The 16,598-nt window shown below is 31.3% G+C and overlaps 1 protein-coding gene and 1 pseudogene across 1 annotated transcript; both read right to left on the bottom strand.

Annotated features, from left to right (window-relative positions):
- Positions 1-1,139: 1,139 nt before the first annotated feature.
- LOC131174467 (dynamin-related protein 4C-like) lies at positions 1,140-3,527 on the bottom strand. The gene has a single exon (XM_058137916.1). It carries the CDS (start codon positions 3,300-3,302, stop codon positions 1,320-1,322), a length of 1,983 nt encoding a protein of 660 aa, XP_057993899.1. The 5' UTR covers positions 3,303-3,527; the 3' UTR covers positions 1,140-1,319.
- Positions 3,528-8,580: 5,053 nt separating this feature from the next.
- Positions 8,581-16,598, bottom strand: LOC110664139 (probable WRKY transcription factor 27; annotated as a pseudogene).

The raw sequence follows: 16,598 nt of genomic DNA, 5'->3' as shown, positions 1-16,598 counted from the left end.
TTAAACAATTATTAATAGCTCTTTATTCAATCAAAAGTTCAAAATGATTAAAAATTTTTAAAAAATATCAAGTAGATTCTCCGGTTATTTGAATTTTAATAAATTTTTTTTTTTTTACTTTGCCCAAAAGATTAGTTCTTCCTTACAATTGAAATACAATTGAAAGTTGAAACTAAGGATAACAACGGGTAAATACTCATGAAAATCACTTTATCTAAATTTGAATTCAAGTAATATTTTTAAAACTTAAATTTCTCCCAAATTCAATTAAAATTTATTTTCAATTACTAAACTAGTTTAATTTTATATTTGTTAATTAATAATTTAAATAAAAAAATATTTTTATTAATAATTTGTGTTTTAAAATCTTAATAACTCTATAAAATTTATAAATATTATTATAAAAAATTTATATATTTTATATTTAATTAAATATTTATAACGAATTCAGATAATAGATACCTAACACTTAAACTTTATTCAAACCCTGCAAAAAGTATTATTCTTTGAAACTGTTCAAACCCCAATTATGAAGTATCAAAACATGTTCTATAAAAATTCAAGCGAATCGAATACTTAAAAAATAATCTAACATGTTGCCACCACTTGTTAAGCCTAGCATTAGCATGTGTGTGTACATATACATATATAGAGAGAAAATATATATTTCTAAATTTAGAGATACAAAGGGTAGAAACCAAATACTTCTAAAAATTTTTTTAATGTAAATTCATTTCACTTCTTATATCAATAGTTTGATGTATTATTGTGTTATTTAATAAACACTAGATATTTACTTTTTTTGCTTCGCGCAAAGTCGCCAACTATATTATAAATATATTTGATATTTTTTAATTTCATAAAATATTAATTATTTATAAATTTTACAAGAAGATTTTTTTAATTAACAAATATTTTAAATTAATTAGGAGTGGACGAGGTAAACTGAAATTTTTATTTTATAAAAATCTTGAAGTGGTAAAATTATTACATAAAACACTTTTTATCAAATGTTAATTTTATGATTAATTTTAAATTATTAAAATAAAAATTGTAAATGCTAAAATTATATAAATAAAGATTTAGATTTATCAATGTTGAATTTTTAGCCTCTATTATGATTTTTTAAAATGGAGGCATTACCAAATCAAGAGGCCAACATCTTCATATATAGTAAGTAATCATACAAAAGCACAAGGAAATACCATATGGAGTCATGGGGTTAAATGCTCAAACCCTTCCCCTAAAACAAAATACAAACACTTTTAAATACTAATAAACTAAGAACACACAAAAGAAGGATAAAGAGTGACCCTACTCTAATCACTATATGTAGCAATTTTGTCCATGATATTTCCTAAGACCTTCTTGGACTCTCCAAGCAACTTGATGCTCTTGTTCAGCTTCTCACGTTTAGCAGCAATTGAGGGCGATTCCTCCATCATTCTTTCTATTACACCTCCTTGATTACTCATCAACTCGCTAATGATCTCCTTTTCCATCTCTTTGTTTACAAGATTTTGAACACAGAACTGCAAATGCAGAGCCATAGAATCAACCAATCTGCTCAATACAATCTTCCAGTAAGCAGTCATTCTCATCTTCAGGTCAAAAGCCTGATGCAGAACATCCTGATGTGCTTTGATATGCCCAGCTTCAACCTCTCCAATACCGTCAATCTTTGCCTTAGAATGCCCTTGTATTAGGATTTTACCCCTGAATGTATCCTGTTGGTTCATGAGCTTGCTCCATTCACTCATGTAGTTTGGATTGCAAGTGTAATCTGTCATCTTCTCCATTTGAATGATTTCTGTAACCCAACCGATAGACTGCTCTTTCATTTTTGATATAAGATTTTGGCCTGCTCGTCTGGTAGATGACTGAAGCTGGTGGTAATTCTCAGAGTGATGCATCAAAACAGACAATACAACACTTTCAATATAATCCCATATTTTTTCAACGAAATCGATATGCATTCTTGATATCCCATCAACTTTTTTCTGCAGAATACTCAGGAGGGCACTGTGAGGAAGGAAATTTGGCAGTTTAATCCCTTTGGATTCCTCGAGAAGACGAATCTCCTCCACTAGGAAGTTTCTTGTAGGGTCACTTTCAGAGCACTTATGAAGTTCATTCGAGTAAAGGTTGAGCATTTCAACCAATCTAGCTGTACAATGCATTTGATGATCATTAAGGTACTCATCAAACTCTCCTCTGATAAGGATTTTCCTGAGAGACTCCTTGGCCGATCCAACAATGCCCATGAAAGCTGTCATGGCTTCAGCAGGTGAGGAAGGGGTCCTAGGCATCTTATTCAGCTCTGAAATGCTTGCGTTCAGCTTTTCATTAATGTTTCTCGCTATATCTGGCAAGCACTTGGCTATGATAGTTGCTTGAATTTGAGTCAGTTTTTGAGCCAGAAATGGAATGCCCACCATAGATTTATCAATCCTGGAGAGAAGTGGATGTTTTTTGAACAATTGAGCTTCTTCCTTTCGCGCATCCTCAAAAGATTCATCACCAATTCGATTCTTCACACAAACATAACCCAGGCCTATATTCACATCATCTGCAGCAACCTTCTCAAGCAGCCCTTCAGGTGCCTTATCGGACTTGGTGACCACAGCAAGAGTTCTCTCACCAGTCTTGTCCACTTGTCGTGACATCCTAATGGATTCACAAGTGGGAAAATCCACTGTTGCAGATAAAACATTTAGAATGATACTCTCTTCAGGCCTTATATACTCCGTGATAATACCTGTTATCTGCTCGTAAATATCCTCGGGCTGACCATGAACAGGAACTCTAGTGATTCCAGGGAGATCAATCATTGTAAGATCAGGAATACCTTTCTTTTTCACAACCAAAGTTAATGGAGTGTTTGATATGCCCTTTCCATCGCCTGCAATCTCATCAGTGGCAAGACTAATAGCATCTGCAGCGCGGGCTTCATCAGTGTATACTGTTTTGCCATTAAACTCCAAGAAAACCTCTGGTGTGGGAGTTGGCTGGTGTTGCAGCCTCATTACAAGGGGCACTCTGGTGCAAATGCCCCGGCCACGGGGAAGGTTGATACCGGCTAATGATTCAAGAACGCTTGATTTGCCGGAAGATTGATCCCCAACAACAACGATGGTGGGGAGCTGTATACCTTCATTCATGACCTTGAGGTGCCTAAGCTTATCAACTGCATCAAGAAGTGGACGAATACGATCGTTGTAGGATGATACGAGGGGTACCTGGTTTTCCATATTTGCATCTTCATATTCTACAAGATCTGGTCCATTTGAGATAGGAGCCATTTTCTAGGAAAGAAAGAGAAAGAAATAGAGAAATTTTGGTTTTGGTGATGGAGTTATAAGACCTCAAAGAAAAACATGGGAGTGAGGAACGTGTAATCGGAGGAATTGACACTATGTGGGATGAAGTACAAATGAAGTAGGAAGACAGAATTTATAGAAAGAGAGTAACACTCCCTTTTGGAAAAAATTATACAATGAAATTTATGTTTATAGGGCGGTTTCATTGTATTTGTTTATTGTAGTAGATCTCATTATAATTATTAATTATAATTAAATGGTTGTAAGTATAATCGTTGTATTAAATAAAAATTTTTCTTTTAGGGAGGAGTAAAGTAAAGTAAGATTTTATAAATTAAAATTTTTTAAAGTAAGATTTTTAAAGGTTTTCAAACTCAAAATTTTTTAGTGTTTAAGAGGAAAGAAAGTTTTTTAAACTTTTTTGATATTTTAAAGATATAATATTATTAACCTCCCAATTTGATGAATTAGAAAATGGAGAGTTTTAAAAGTTCTTAAAAATCTACACAAATTATACTTTAAAAAACCTTCTACTCCCTCTTCAAAGTTTTTAAACCTTAAAAGACCTTATGTTACTTTACAAAACTTTCTCCTAAACAAAAGCTAAGTGGAGGAGAAAAACATTGGTATGGTATAACTTGAAACTATTGTGATTTAAAAAATATATTTTCTTAATTTAAATGATTTTCTTAATTAAGTAAATATTTATTTTCTATATATTTTAAAATTTTTATTTGAGTTGATCTTTTTTTTTTTTTGCAATGACCAAGAAAAAATTTAAATTTTTTTACAAAACACTAATTGAAACATATAAAACCTATTGCAATCAATGATTATAATAAAATCACTATAATATATCGATTTTATTATATAATTTTTTTTTATTTTTTTATCTGAACTCAAATTATTGTACTTGACTACTTAAGCTTGGAGGAAATGACCCCTTCAGGAGGAAGGAATGAAGAGTTAAGACCAAGGAATGAATAACTTTACACAAGAAATTTGCTTCATTTATATTTATAAAGAAAAAATATTATTAATAAATTTTAATTTAATTGATGTTGTTAAAATCATTTTAAAACTATAAAATTTTAAATTTCAATTAAAATATTATTTACATGATTTACTCAACCATAAATTCTATTCAAATGCATGAATTCAACTAGATCTATTGTTTAAAATCCATTCAATGTTTTTTTCAAAGATTATGATTAAAAGATGGGACTACCTATTTCCATAATTTAATAACTTAATTTACTCGAGTACAATAGCCTTTAAATGATTTTTTTGGATCTCACATTAAATGTGGAGTGTACATATATGTGAGTTGTTGAAATTGTCATGATTTTAACAATAGTTAATTTCTGTCACTAATATGTATGTGCGTATATTCTATCTATTAATAAAAAAAGAAAGGCACTAAGTGAAAACAAAAAAGAGCTGAGCATCCAAATATGGCTCTAGTACAAAAAAAAAAAAAACCATTATTGTAGGAACTGAACTGAAGTTATTTTATTGTTTTGATTCAATCCTGGTTCTTCATCAAGAACCGAAATAGAACCAGATCAAATCAGAACTGAACCGAAGAACCAATTTGATATATATATGTTTTTATATATTTTAGATATATTACATAGTTTCAATAAAATTATATATATTATATGCAATTAAAATGGTTATATATATAACTTAATTTGTTATTAATTATAAATGTATTTATGTAACCCAATATTAACTTTTATTATTTTTAATTATAAATACATTAAATCATTTTATAGTCATTAATTATCTTATTAAATCACCTTTTTATCATATAGTATACTTTCTTGCTAAAAATTATATAATTGAAAAATAAGTATAAGATAGTAAAATATATTTATTAAGACATATGTTATAAAATAACTTAATTTATGTATGTGTTATTTCATGAGATTGAATTATGACCCACTCAAAATATCAATAACGCGATCTGAATAAAATATTTTGTAAAGTATGTGGTTACAATGGAGAGCATGGACCAAAATAATATTTAAAAATTAGTGTTAATAATTAAATTCATTAAGTTTAATATTACATTAGTTATCTTATTTTTAATTTCAAAAGTTTAAATTATAATCTACAAAATTTTTGTAAACAACATCTACTATATTAAAATTAAAGTTTTTTTAATACTTATTATTGCGAATCAAAATTTAAATTACTAAAAATTGTATATTATCCAACAAAATTTTAACTTCAAATAGTTGAATGATAATATAATAAAAATTTTCTTTGAAACCAAAAATTACATAGTCTTGTTCTATTGGTTTAGGTTACATTAATTCTAACTCATTATACTTATTGTTTTGTTGTTATTTTATAATTTGAATGGAAATATTATATAACTTATTATGTTTAGGATCGAATGCTTATCACCGTTCCAAAAGTTTAAGTTTTTAACAGAGACACAACTCTAGAAGTTTAAGTTTTTAACATAGGCGCAATTCTAACCCCTTATAGTGTAGCAGCCCACGTGCCATGGGCCGAAAGGATTTGAGTAGGATGTTGGCGCACTGAGCTATCCCCACTCAGTGCCAACAATCCACTTCCAGTACTTGCCAGGGATTCAAACCCATGATTTGGGTTGTGATACCAATTGTAGAATCAAGCGCTTTCAAAAGCTTAAACTTTTTAGCAGAGATACAACTTTATATAGCGTAATAGCCCAATCATCAAGAGTCGAAGGGACTTAGGCAGGATGCTGGCTCACTGAACTATCCCCACTTAGTGCTAACATTATAGATATTTGGTATTATCTTTTATTTTTATATAAGAATTGTTAGTTTAATTTTAGTATTTCTCTTTAGTAAGTTATTATGTTTATGTTACTTTATTGATATTTTATTTTGATATTGGTATTGTTATTTTAATATTACTACTATTATTTTTATTAATATCTTGATATTAGAAATATATAATTATTTTTATTCTTTTAAAATAATACTATAATTTTAAGTGTAGGAACCGATAACTGAATCGAATTGGAATCAAAAGAAAAATTGAAACTAGAATCGAACCAGGACCAAAAGTACTTAAAACCAAACCGGAATCGGAATTAAAATTTAGTTCCTCTTTTGGTTCCCAAAAATGAAAGAACCAAAGTTCAGTTTTGGTTCTTACAAAGAACCAAACCGAAACTGAAACCGAACCCGCACGGCCCTAGATTCCACATCGAATGTGAAATATGCATGTATGTAGGTTATATAGGAATAAATATTTTATTAAAATTATCATGGTTTTAATAGCAGTCCGTTCTTGTCACTAATTCATGTGTGTGTTTATTCTATTTATTGACAAAAAAAAGCCTTTAAATAAAAAATATTTAAATTAATTTTTCATATTAGCAGCCTATATTATTTCTTATTTTCATCTTTAAATGAAAAAATTAAAAAAAATATTAATTTTCTCTTTTATTTATTTTTTTAAAAAATCACAATCATTAAATTATTTTATTAACGATAAATTCATATATTTGTTCCTATAAATACATTTTTATTCGTATTCAGTCACTAAGTTTTTATTAGTGAATAATTCCTAGAACACAACATTAATTATAATTCTGTCTTATATTTTGAAACTCGCTCTCATCATATGAAAATATTTTTTTTGTATAGTTTAAAAGAAAAACTCAAATTCGAGATTTTACTCATATCACATCACAAAGTATGAAGTGGTGCTCTCAACTAATAATAATAGAACACATCAACAATTTAGTTGTATGATTTTTTTTTTTTATTCGCAATTTCAGGGACTCAAGAAAAACTAAGTCACGTTTTGCTAACAGTTAATAGTATTATTGATTTTGTTAATTTTTGTTTAAATAAAGTTGCTGATGTGTTTTATTATCGTTGATGGTGCACCAACTCAACTCTCTCATATGGTATTCAAGGAGCATCCAATAATTTTCCAAAAAGGTATATTTACCGTGAGACAAAAGCCTTGGGGATGAGTACGCAAGTTGAAATATATACAACTAAAATATAGCCAAGGTGGAAATGTCATCATAGGCAAGAAATACTTTTCTTTTGCCTCAATTTTCATGTTTATATGCCATAATTTAATTTTTAATATTTTTAGATCTTAGTTAATTAATGAGTTTAACATATTAAAGTATTTATTTAATGTGACTTAACACATAACTGAAATTAGTAGAAGGCCAATAGTCAATAGATGATAACTATTGGAGTTGAACTAATTAAATAATTACTTATACATAGATAGTTATTTAATGGGCAATTACAAATATTTGGTATTTTCTAAATATTTGTAGGAGATAATGATGATGGATATCAGATTATTGGTCGGATTATGGATAAAATAGTGATAGAGTAGGGATTGGTGGTTACAGTAAGTTACAAGTGCTTATAATACGTGGAGAGAAAGGTATGGACTACTTTCTTCTGGATAAAATCATGTGGTTTTTATAGGAGAAGTTTAGTGCAGCAACTGAAATTAGATGCAGAAATTGATGCAGTGGGCAATTTCTTGATCTAGCAGACTTGGCAATTGAGCAATTTTCTCTATAAATAGAAGCGTTGAGCAACAACCATTTAATCAATACTTAACAGGCACAATATCTTAACTTTAATTTTCTATAGTTCTGTCATTTTCTTTTATATTTTCAAGCAATTTTTTACTTTTTGATCTAGCATCAAATTCAATTATAGCCTTTTATTTTCAATTCAAGCAAGTAATTTATTTTTTTTCTATAAATATTTCAATTTTTGTAAGCAATTTCTTCAATTTTCAATATAATTTACAGTTTTCTTGTTCATATTTTAATTCATGCAAAGTCGTTTTAATTTTCAATGTCAATTTATATTTTCTACACATATTTACATTTCAAGCAATCAATCTATTGCATTTTCGATGCATAATTTACATTTTTAGCAATTATTTAATTTTCTCAAGCAACCAATTTACATTTTCATACATAAATTTACTTTTTCCAAGCAATTAATTTACTTTTCCTATAAAGCTCAATTTATATTTCTTGCACAAATTTCCTTTTCAATCCAGAAATCAATTTAATTTTTTTGCAAAGCCCAACTTACATTTTGAATGCACAAATTCAAGCACAATTTCTTTTTCGCTGTACAAACTAGCCTTTAAATGTTTTACAAGTGATCAAGTTTTCTTCAAATTTTCACAAAAGTTTAATAAGTAAAGATTTCTGATGCACCCACAATCCGATGCACTTTTATTCACATTAGGATCATTCATGCGTTTCTAACATGCCCACAATTCAATTCATGAGGAGAGGCGAATTAAGTAAAATCAATTTCCCTAGGAAACATCATGTTTAATTATTAAAACACAATGTATATATCATCACTTGTCTGATGTCTAAAACCATCTCTTTGAAGGGGAATGATGGACTATACAAATTTAAGATTACAAGAAAAGAATGTGGGAAAGGAAAGGAAAGGAAGATCATGTTATACTACGATTGGCAAATCAAATGAATATGCCCTTTAATGAACAAGGATTAAGCAATAGTAGTTGCTGAATGATGATCTAGAAGGAGTTATTCAAAATCCTCTAAGCTTGGAAACAAATCGTCGCTGAAGATTATATCTGGCATGACAATTTCATCGCTTCCAATATTTTCAAGAACTTGGTCTTCTTCTTCTTCTTCTTCTTCTTCTTCTTCTTCTTCTTCTTCTTCTTCTTCTTCTTCTTCTTCATTTTTAATTTTCACATCTCGCAGCAATTCATCTTGATCTGTAGAAGCCATTAAAGAAGGAACTATATCCAAACATTTATCTTTGATTGTTGACATGTTGGGTTCATTGGCTGTGGCTTGTTTAGCCAAGGAGGACTTAATTCTGGTGTTGCCAGTGAGGGAATTTTTGCGAGTAAGTTGCACATGGTTGTGCTCAGCAGTGTAGGTTATGATGAATACTGATGGATCTGTATTACTTCTTTCTACTTGTTTTCTTACCAAACATCCTTTTAAACTGCTACACCTATAATAGCTCCTGTTTGTTGTTCAGCAAGGTAAAAGAAATGATTAATTAATGCAAAGTGAACCTTTGATATACCATTTTTAGGCTCGCCTTTTTGCCATATATAGATTGATCATAATTATAGTGTTAGAATTATGACTCAAAATTCTAATGAGATTTAGAGAGAAATTGTCACACCTTACCCCTCTGTAAGGCATAACATGATCCCGTAGAATACCTAATGAACTACCGAACTTCACCTATTGATAACTCATTAAGTACCCTACAAGAGATTTTAAAATAATTTTCTTACTTTTATAAGTGGTGAGCATTTTCTAGTAAGTATTAAAACATTTAATTAAAATTGAAAACTAGTTAAAATTTTTTTTTTGCCCATTTTATTTTTTCGTAAATTTTATAAAAATTTCGACAGAGTGCCGTCTGTATTTTGAGAAAACAGTTCTTCAAATACCTGTAAAAAGCACTTCTAATAATTTATCTCAACAATTTCAACAACTCCACAACAATCCCAACCAATTTCTCAGGTTTCAAAATTCAACAATCATCATTTCTTAATTTCCAAAAATTGAGTAATCATCAAAATACTATCAATCAATTTCATTCAAATTAAAATAAAATATTTTTATTCATATTTCATTATGGATAAAACAATTTATATACATCATACTAAAAATTTATATTAGAAAAATCCAAACTAAAATTTATTACAAACTTTATACAAGCTTTATACAAGCTGCTCAAGACCAATTTTACATGTCCATACATTTACGTGCATTACATACATCAAAATAAATATTTACAGTCAGGGTATAAATTATACCCGATAGGTTCAAAGCAGGTAGCTTATCTATCCTCAGCAGCTCACTCTGCTACTCTTCTAGTCTCTATATCTGCGACCGCAATAACAGCCATCGCTGAGTACTAGGACTTAGTGGTGCACAACACACTAAAATAATCTTTATACAGAGTTTAAATCATATTTATTCAAAAATTGGACTGAACATGAGAATTAAATACAAAACATGAATTATGAGATTTTAATCAAAACAATTTCATTCTGAAGTGTCAAAACCAATTTCATAAAACCCACAATTATATCATGCCATTCGAAATAAATATAATCTCTATAGCCAGAGGTTAAGGAGAAGTCACATCACAAGGCTAGCTAGCTCAAATATATGGATATCCATTCAATTTCTTCTTCTACTGGCACACACCTCAACACTTCAGCCAGAGAAGGAATCAAAATTCGAAACTGATTACCCCCACTAGTCATGCTAGTGAGGTGTTCAAATATATGGTCATGACACTGTGGTTTCAAAACTTATCTTAACAATTTACTAAACATTACCATTTCAAATATACACAAATAAATTTCAACAATTTAAATAAAAAACATCATAAATACTTCATCATAGTAATGTCACAATTCAATATTTCAAATTATTCAAAACAATATGCAGAAGATAATTTATAAAAATTATACGTTGTGCACAAACCTTAAGCGAGTCACCTTTTGGCCTTGACTCGATTCCTCGGGTTCTTTCCCGGTGTTCTTTTCCACTGAAACACACAGTTTCACAGTGTTTTAGTATCATAACTTAGCATAAATCCAAAAATAAATTTAAATTCACTTTAACCCAGCTCTAATGTGCTAAAGTTGATATTCTTTAAATTTTGTGTTTCGGGGTTACTATTTACTATACTATTCAAGTCAATTTATTGACTTTCTAAGGCTTAATAGGTATGGGAATTCCAAATTCACCCACATACCACATTTTGATCACTAAATTTGTTGGTTTTGGTTGTTTACTCAAATTCTAAGTCTTTTAGGTAAATTTGCAAATTTTCAGTTTTAGTGTCTTAAGTTGCACTCTTCCATTGGTCATTTTTCTGTTAGAATTTGGCAAACCTTTCTTCATAGAAAATGTTCCCTATTGTCTTAACTTTATTCTCCTTTCTGAATCACTCCAATTAGAGTTTTTTAGCTCAATTTATAGCCATTTGAATCGTGGCTGCCGGATTGGACTTAACCCAGATTTTTGGGCAAATTCTGGTTCTGGCAGTTTTAGGTTACCAAATTTAGGTAGCCAAATGACTTAGTTAATGGCATAATTTAGGTTTGTATTCTTTATAAAAGTTTTAGGTCTATATCTCAACTATTCACTGATAAAATTTCAGGTCATATAGACCTACCTAGCTCAAGTTATGGCCACTGTTCATTTGGTCATTTTTGTATAGGTCAGACTGAGAAAATCTGAATTTGGTCAATTTGTTCACTAGGTTTTGGTCACTTTTTGGGCATGATTCCTAAATGAAAGTTGTATCATTCTGTGTCTATTTTCATTTCCAATTGGTCTCATACCAATTGAACTTGTAAATTTTCAGTTTTGGTCCCTCAAAGGGACCTTGGTTCTGCTGCCTGCAGCAAGACCACATTCAATCCGAATTTGAACTCAATTCCAACACTTCCAACACACTTCATTTGGTCACAAATGACCATTTCTCACCTCAAACTAGGTCAAACACATCATTTCACCATTTCTCCAAATTTTGTCTCCCAAACCCTAGGTCCAAAACCCTAACTTCCATGTTTAGCTCATTTGTTGAATTCTAAATGCATATTTAGTATTTATACACTCATTCACCCTTAACTAATTCATAATTTGTATCAAAATTATCCATCATCAAACCTAAACTCTAGCTGCCCAAATTTCTATTTGGTCCACCATGCTTGATTTTATTCACTTATTTGTTAATTCCAAGTGTAACTTAGCTACTTAAACATAAATTCAAAGAGAGAATGAAGGAAGAATACCAACCTTAAGTGAGCAGAATTTTTCACTCTTCAATTCCTTCAACTTTTTCTTCTTTCTTTCTCCTTTAATCTTCTTTCCAAGGTTTGCTTATAATTTTTCTTCAAGAAAATTAAAGGATTTATAGTGAAATTTGGTGTTTAGAAAGCTTAAGAATAAGCTTTCATGGAGGTTTAGAGAGGGAGAGGGTGAGCGTCACGGCTTGGAAAAGAAGAAGAGTGAAAATGTGTTTTTCAATTTTTTGATTTTATCCTTTTTCTTTGACTTTGTCAAATTTTAATTAAATATAATTTATTTGTGATGTCATAGCTTATGTCATTTTGATGATGTCACTAATGTAATTTCTTTTTCCCCTTTTTTTTTCTTTTTCATTTATTTTTTTTTTTGGTTCTTTTAATTTAATTTTTGATCCCAAAATTTTCTTTTCTCTGATTTTATTTGACAGTTAGGTCAGAAGTCAGCTCTCGGGGTCAATTGACCAAATTGCTCCTCGTCGGTTCAACCCAGTTTGTAAATAATTTAATATTTCTTCTGGCTCCCTAACCTAATTATTTGACTGGTTTAACAGTTCTTTTCATGATTTTCTCTTTTCCACTGTATTCGCAATAGTCTTAAGGACCGCGGCGTCACATTTTAAGGTTCGAAATTTGAGTTTAAATCGACTTCGCAGTCCTTCCCAAGAAAGTCACCCATCACTGTGACTCTCGGCTCGTTTAACTTCTTATGTTCTGTTTTTCTTATTTATACTTAACCAATTGGCAATTACTAATTATTTGTATTTATGGCTCATCTAGTTGTCTTAAGTATGGTTCTAATCCCCTTAATTGTCCGGACCGACTCCGGTCACCAGAACTATACAAATAGGGGTGTTACAGAAATCTTTTCCTAATTTGAGTGGGAGAAATATTCCTCAATAGGATGGAAGAATATTTTCTATAATAAGTAGAACTCTTATTTTAGTGTTATTCCTAAATTGAGTAGGACTCCTAATCAGATAAGGAATGAGGGAATTAACACTATAAATAGGAGAATGATGGAAAAGGTTATTTGACTTTTGCCCATTGAAGAGAGTGGCTTTTGCTCATTGAAAAGAGTGGCTTTCAGCCTATGGTGTGAGGTTGTTACCCATTGTAGAGAGGGGTTTTGCCAACTGCTGAGGATTTGGCTCTGCCCATTGATGAGGGACACTTGCCCATTGCAGTTGAGAGAGGCTTCGGCCTAAGGTGGAGTAAGTACATAGAATTTAAGAGGAAAGAATTCTTATTCATTGGTTGAAGGCACCTTTTGTAGTATAGTATTGCAATAGTAAATATTGGGTTATGTCTAGAGGAGACTGAGAGGGACTAATTAATATATTTACTATAAGCAGTTTGACATTGTATGGGTTCTCTTAGGTGTAATTGGGTGGACGGATAATATAGCTTTGAGCTTGTAATGATGATTTATTTATTTATTGATAGTGGAAGATGGCATGCCCGTGGATGTAGCCCTATATTGAGAGGGTGAACCACGTAAATATTGGTGCTTTGTGTATTTGCTTTGTTTCTTTGTAGTTTACACGCTTTCGCGGTACACAACCATTGGTATCAGAGCATGGGAATGATCTTGGTGAGTTTGGTTAAAGGTGGAGCTATTGTGATATGTGGAAAGTTTCACATGCAACAATGATGATGCAAGTTCAAGGTGATAGAGAGATAAAATTTAGGTGGGGCTTTTGATGCAAAATCAAGATGGCTGATGACGTGAAGATTTTTTGAAGAATAAAGCAAGTTACACCCAAAATGAAGATTAAAGAATTGATGATTTGAAGGGTTCAAGCTCAAGCATGGAGATTTGATGATTTGATGACACCCAAAAATTTGAGGTATGCAATGATTGATAGATTTTGAATCAAGGTAGAGATTGTTAGAATTATGACTCAAAATCCTAATGGGATTTGGAGAGAGATTTTTTCCTAATTTGAGTGGGAGAAATATTCCTTAATAGGATGGAGGAATATTTTCTATAATGAGTAGAATTCTTATTTTAGTGTTATTCCTAAATTGAGTAGGACTCCTAATCAGTAAGGATTATGGGAATTAACACTATAAATAGGAAAATGATGGAAAAGTTTATTTGGCTTTTGCCCATTGAAGAGAGTGGCTTTTGCCCATTGAAAAGAGTGGCTTTCAGCCCATGGTGTGAGGTTGTCACCCATTGTTGAGAGAGGTTTTGCCAACTGCTTAGGATTTGGCTCTGCCCATTGATGAGGGGCATTTGCCCATTGCAGTGGAGAGAGGCTTTGGCCTAAGGTAGAGTAAGGACATAGAATTTAAGAGGAAGGAATTCTTTTTTATTGGTGAGAGGGCTCATGCCCATTTAGTTGAAGGCACCTTTTGTGGTGTAGTATTATAATAGTAAATATATTAGGTTATGTCTAGAGGAAACTGAGAGGGACTAACTAATATATTTACTATAAGCAGTTTGACATTGTATGGGTTCTCTTTGGTGTAATTGGGTGGATGGGTAATATAGCTTTGAGCTTGTAATGATAATTTATTTATTTATTTATAGTGAAAGATGGCATGCCCGTGAATGTAACCCTATATTGAGAGGGCGAACCATGTAAATATTAGTGTTTTGTGTGTTTGCTTTATTTTTTTGTAGTTTACACGCTTTCACGATACACAACAATTGGTATCAGAGCATGGGAATGATCTTGGTGAGTTTGGTTAAAGGTGAAGCTATTGTGATATGTGGAAAGTTGCACATGCAACAATGATGATGCAAGTTCAAGGTGATGGAGAGATAAAATTTAGGCGGAGCTTTTGATGCAAATTCAAGATGGTTGATGACGTGAAGATTTTTTGAAGAATAAAGCAAGTTACACCCAAGATGAAGATTAAAGAATTGATGATTTGAAGGGTTCAAGCTCAAGCATGGAGATTTGATATATGTAATGGTTGACAGATTTTGAGTCAAGATAGAGATTGTTAGAATTATGCCTTAAAATCCTAATGGGATTTGGAGAGAGATATTTTCCTAATTTGAGTGGGAGAAATATTCCTTCATCCTATTGAGGAATATTTGAGTGGGATAAATATTTCTCAATAGGATGAAGGAATGTTTCCTATAATGAGTAGAATTCTTATTTTAGTGTTATTTCTAAATTAAGTAGGACTACTAATCAGATAAGGATTGAGGGAATTAACATTATAAATAGGAGAATGATTGAAAATGTTATTTGGCTTTTGCCCATTGAAAAGAATGGTTTTTTCCCATTGAAAAAAGTGACTTTCAGCCCATGGTGTGAGGTTGTCACCCATTGTAGAGAGGGGTTTTGCCAACTGTTGAGGATTTGGCTCTGCCCATTGATGAGTGGCACTTACCCATTACAGTGGAGAGAGGCTTCAACCTAAGGTGGAGTGAGGACATTGAATTCAAGAGGAAGGAATTATTGTCCATTGATGAGAAAGCTCTTGCCCATATAATTGAAGGCACCCTTTGTGGTGTAGTGTTGTAATAGTAAATATATTAGTTTATGTCTAGAGGAGACTGAGAGGGACTAAATAATACTATGAGCAGTTTGACATTTTATGAATTCTCTTGGGTGTAATTGAGTAGATGAGTAATATAGCTTTGAGCTTTGAATGATGATTTATTTATTTATTGATAGTGGAATACAACATGCCCGTGGATATAATCCTCTATTGAAAGGGTGAATCACTTAAATATTAATATTTTATGTATTTATTTTTTTATAGTTTACATGCTTCCGGTGCACAACACATAGGATTTGATTAGGTATTGAATTCTTGCTTAACTCAAATGGAAAGAGCGAGAAAGAAATGGAAAGGAGCGACCTTTTACCTTGGATATGGAGATCCCTTGATGGGTTTCTACCCATATTTATGCCAAGCCCACATATCAGATGGGAGACCATCTGACGCGACATGTTTAACCATCCTTTTCTGTTGATTCTTCCTGTTGAAACATTAATTTAAGATCTAAATTTTGAGGAAACTCTAACAAAATTATGTTGAACTCCAAATATGTATATCAACAAAAACATATATAAATTTACAGACCTCCCTTTTGATTTGGCTGCCACGGGAGCATCATCACTTCTGCTTGTAGGAGTAGCAGATTCAAAAAGAGAGTGCTTCTTCTGCAGTTTCTCTGACTCTTCGTCCTTACAGATGGGAATAGACATAGAACTTATGACACTAAGGTTGCTTAGGGTGGAAAGTGACTGCTGGTGCAACACAGGGTACAAGGGGTCATAAATTTCTTCCTGTCCATAAAATCAGTTGTGGATTCAAAGATTTCAGGGAACTAAAAAGCTCATCTCGATCAAGATTCAGAGGAGTGAACAGAGATGGTGGGTTGTTCACGATATTTGGAAAAGCTTCAGTAGTGCATCCTCTCACCACAGCATGCAGATCCCAGTCTTCCATGAAAGCAAACTCACCCAT

The sequence above is a fragment of the Hevea brasiliensis genome, chromosome 16 (genome assembly GCF_030052815.1).
Source record: "Hevea brasiliensis isolate MT/VB/25A 57/8 chromosome 16, ASM3005281v1, whole genome shotgun sequence".
NCBI classification, from domain to species: domain Eukaryota; kingdom Viridiplantae; phylum Streptophyta; class Magnoliopsida; order Malpighiales; family Euphorbiaceae; genus Hevea; species Hevea brasiliensis.
The sequence above is the reverse complement of the archived record's forward strand: the minus strand, read 5'-3'. Positions and strand labels throughout refer to the sequence as shown.

What these genes read in the sequence shown, in the direction of transcription:
- LOC131174467 (XM_058137916.1), bottom strand. Translation starts at nt 3,302, where the DNA reads ATGGCTCCTATCTCAAATGGACCAGATCTTGTAGAATATGAAGATGCA.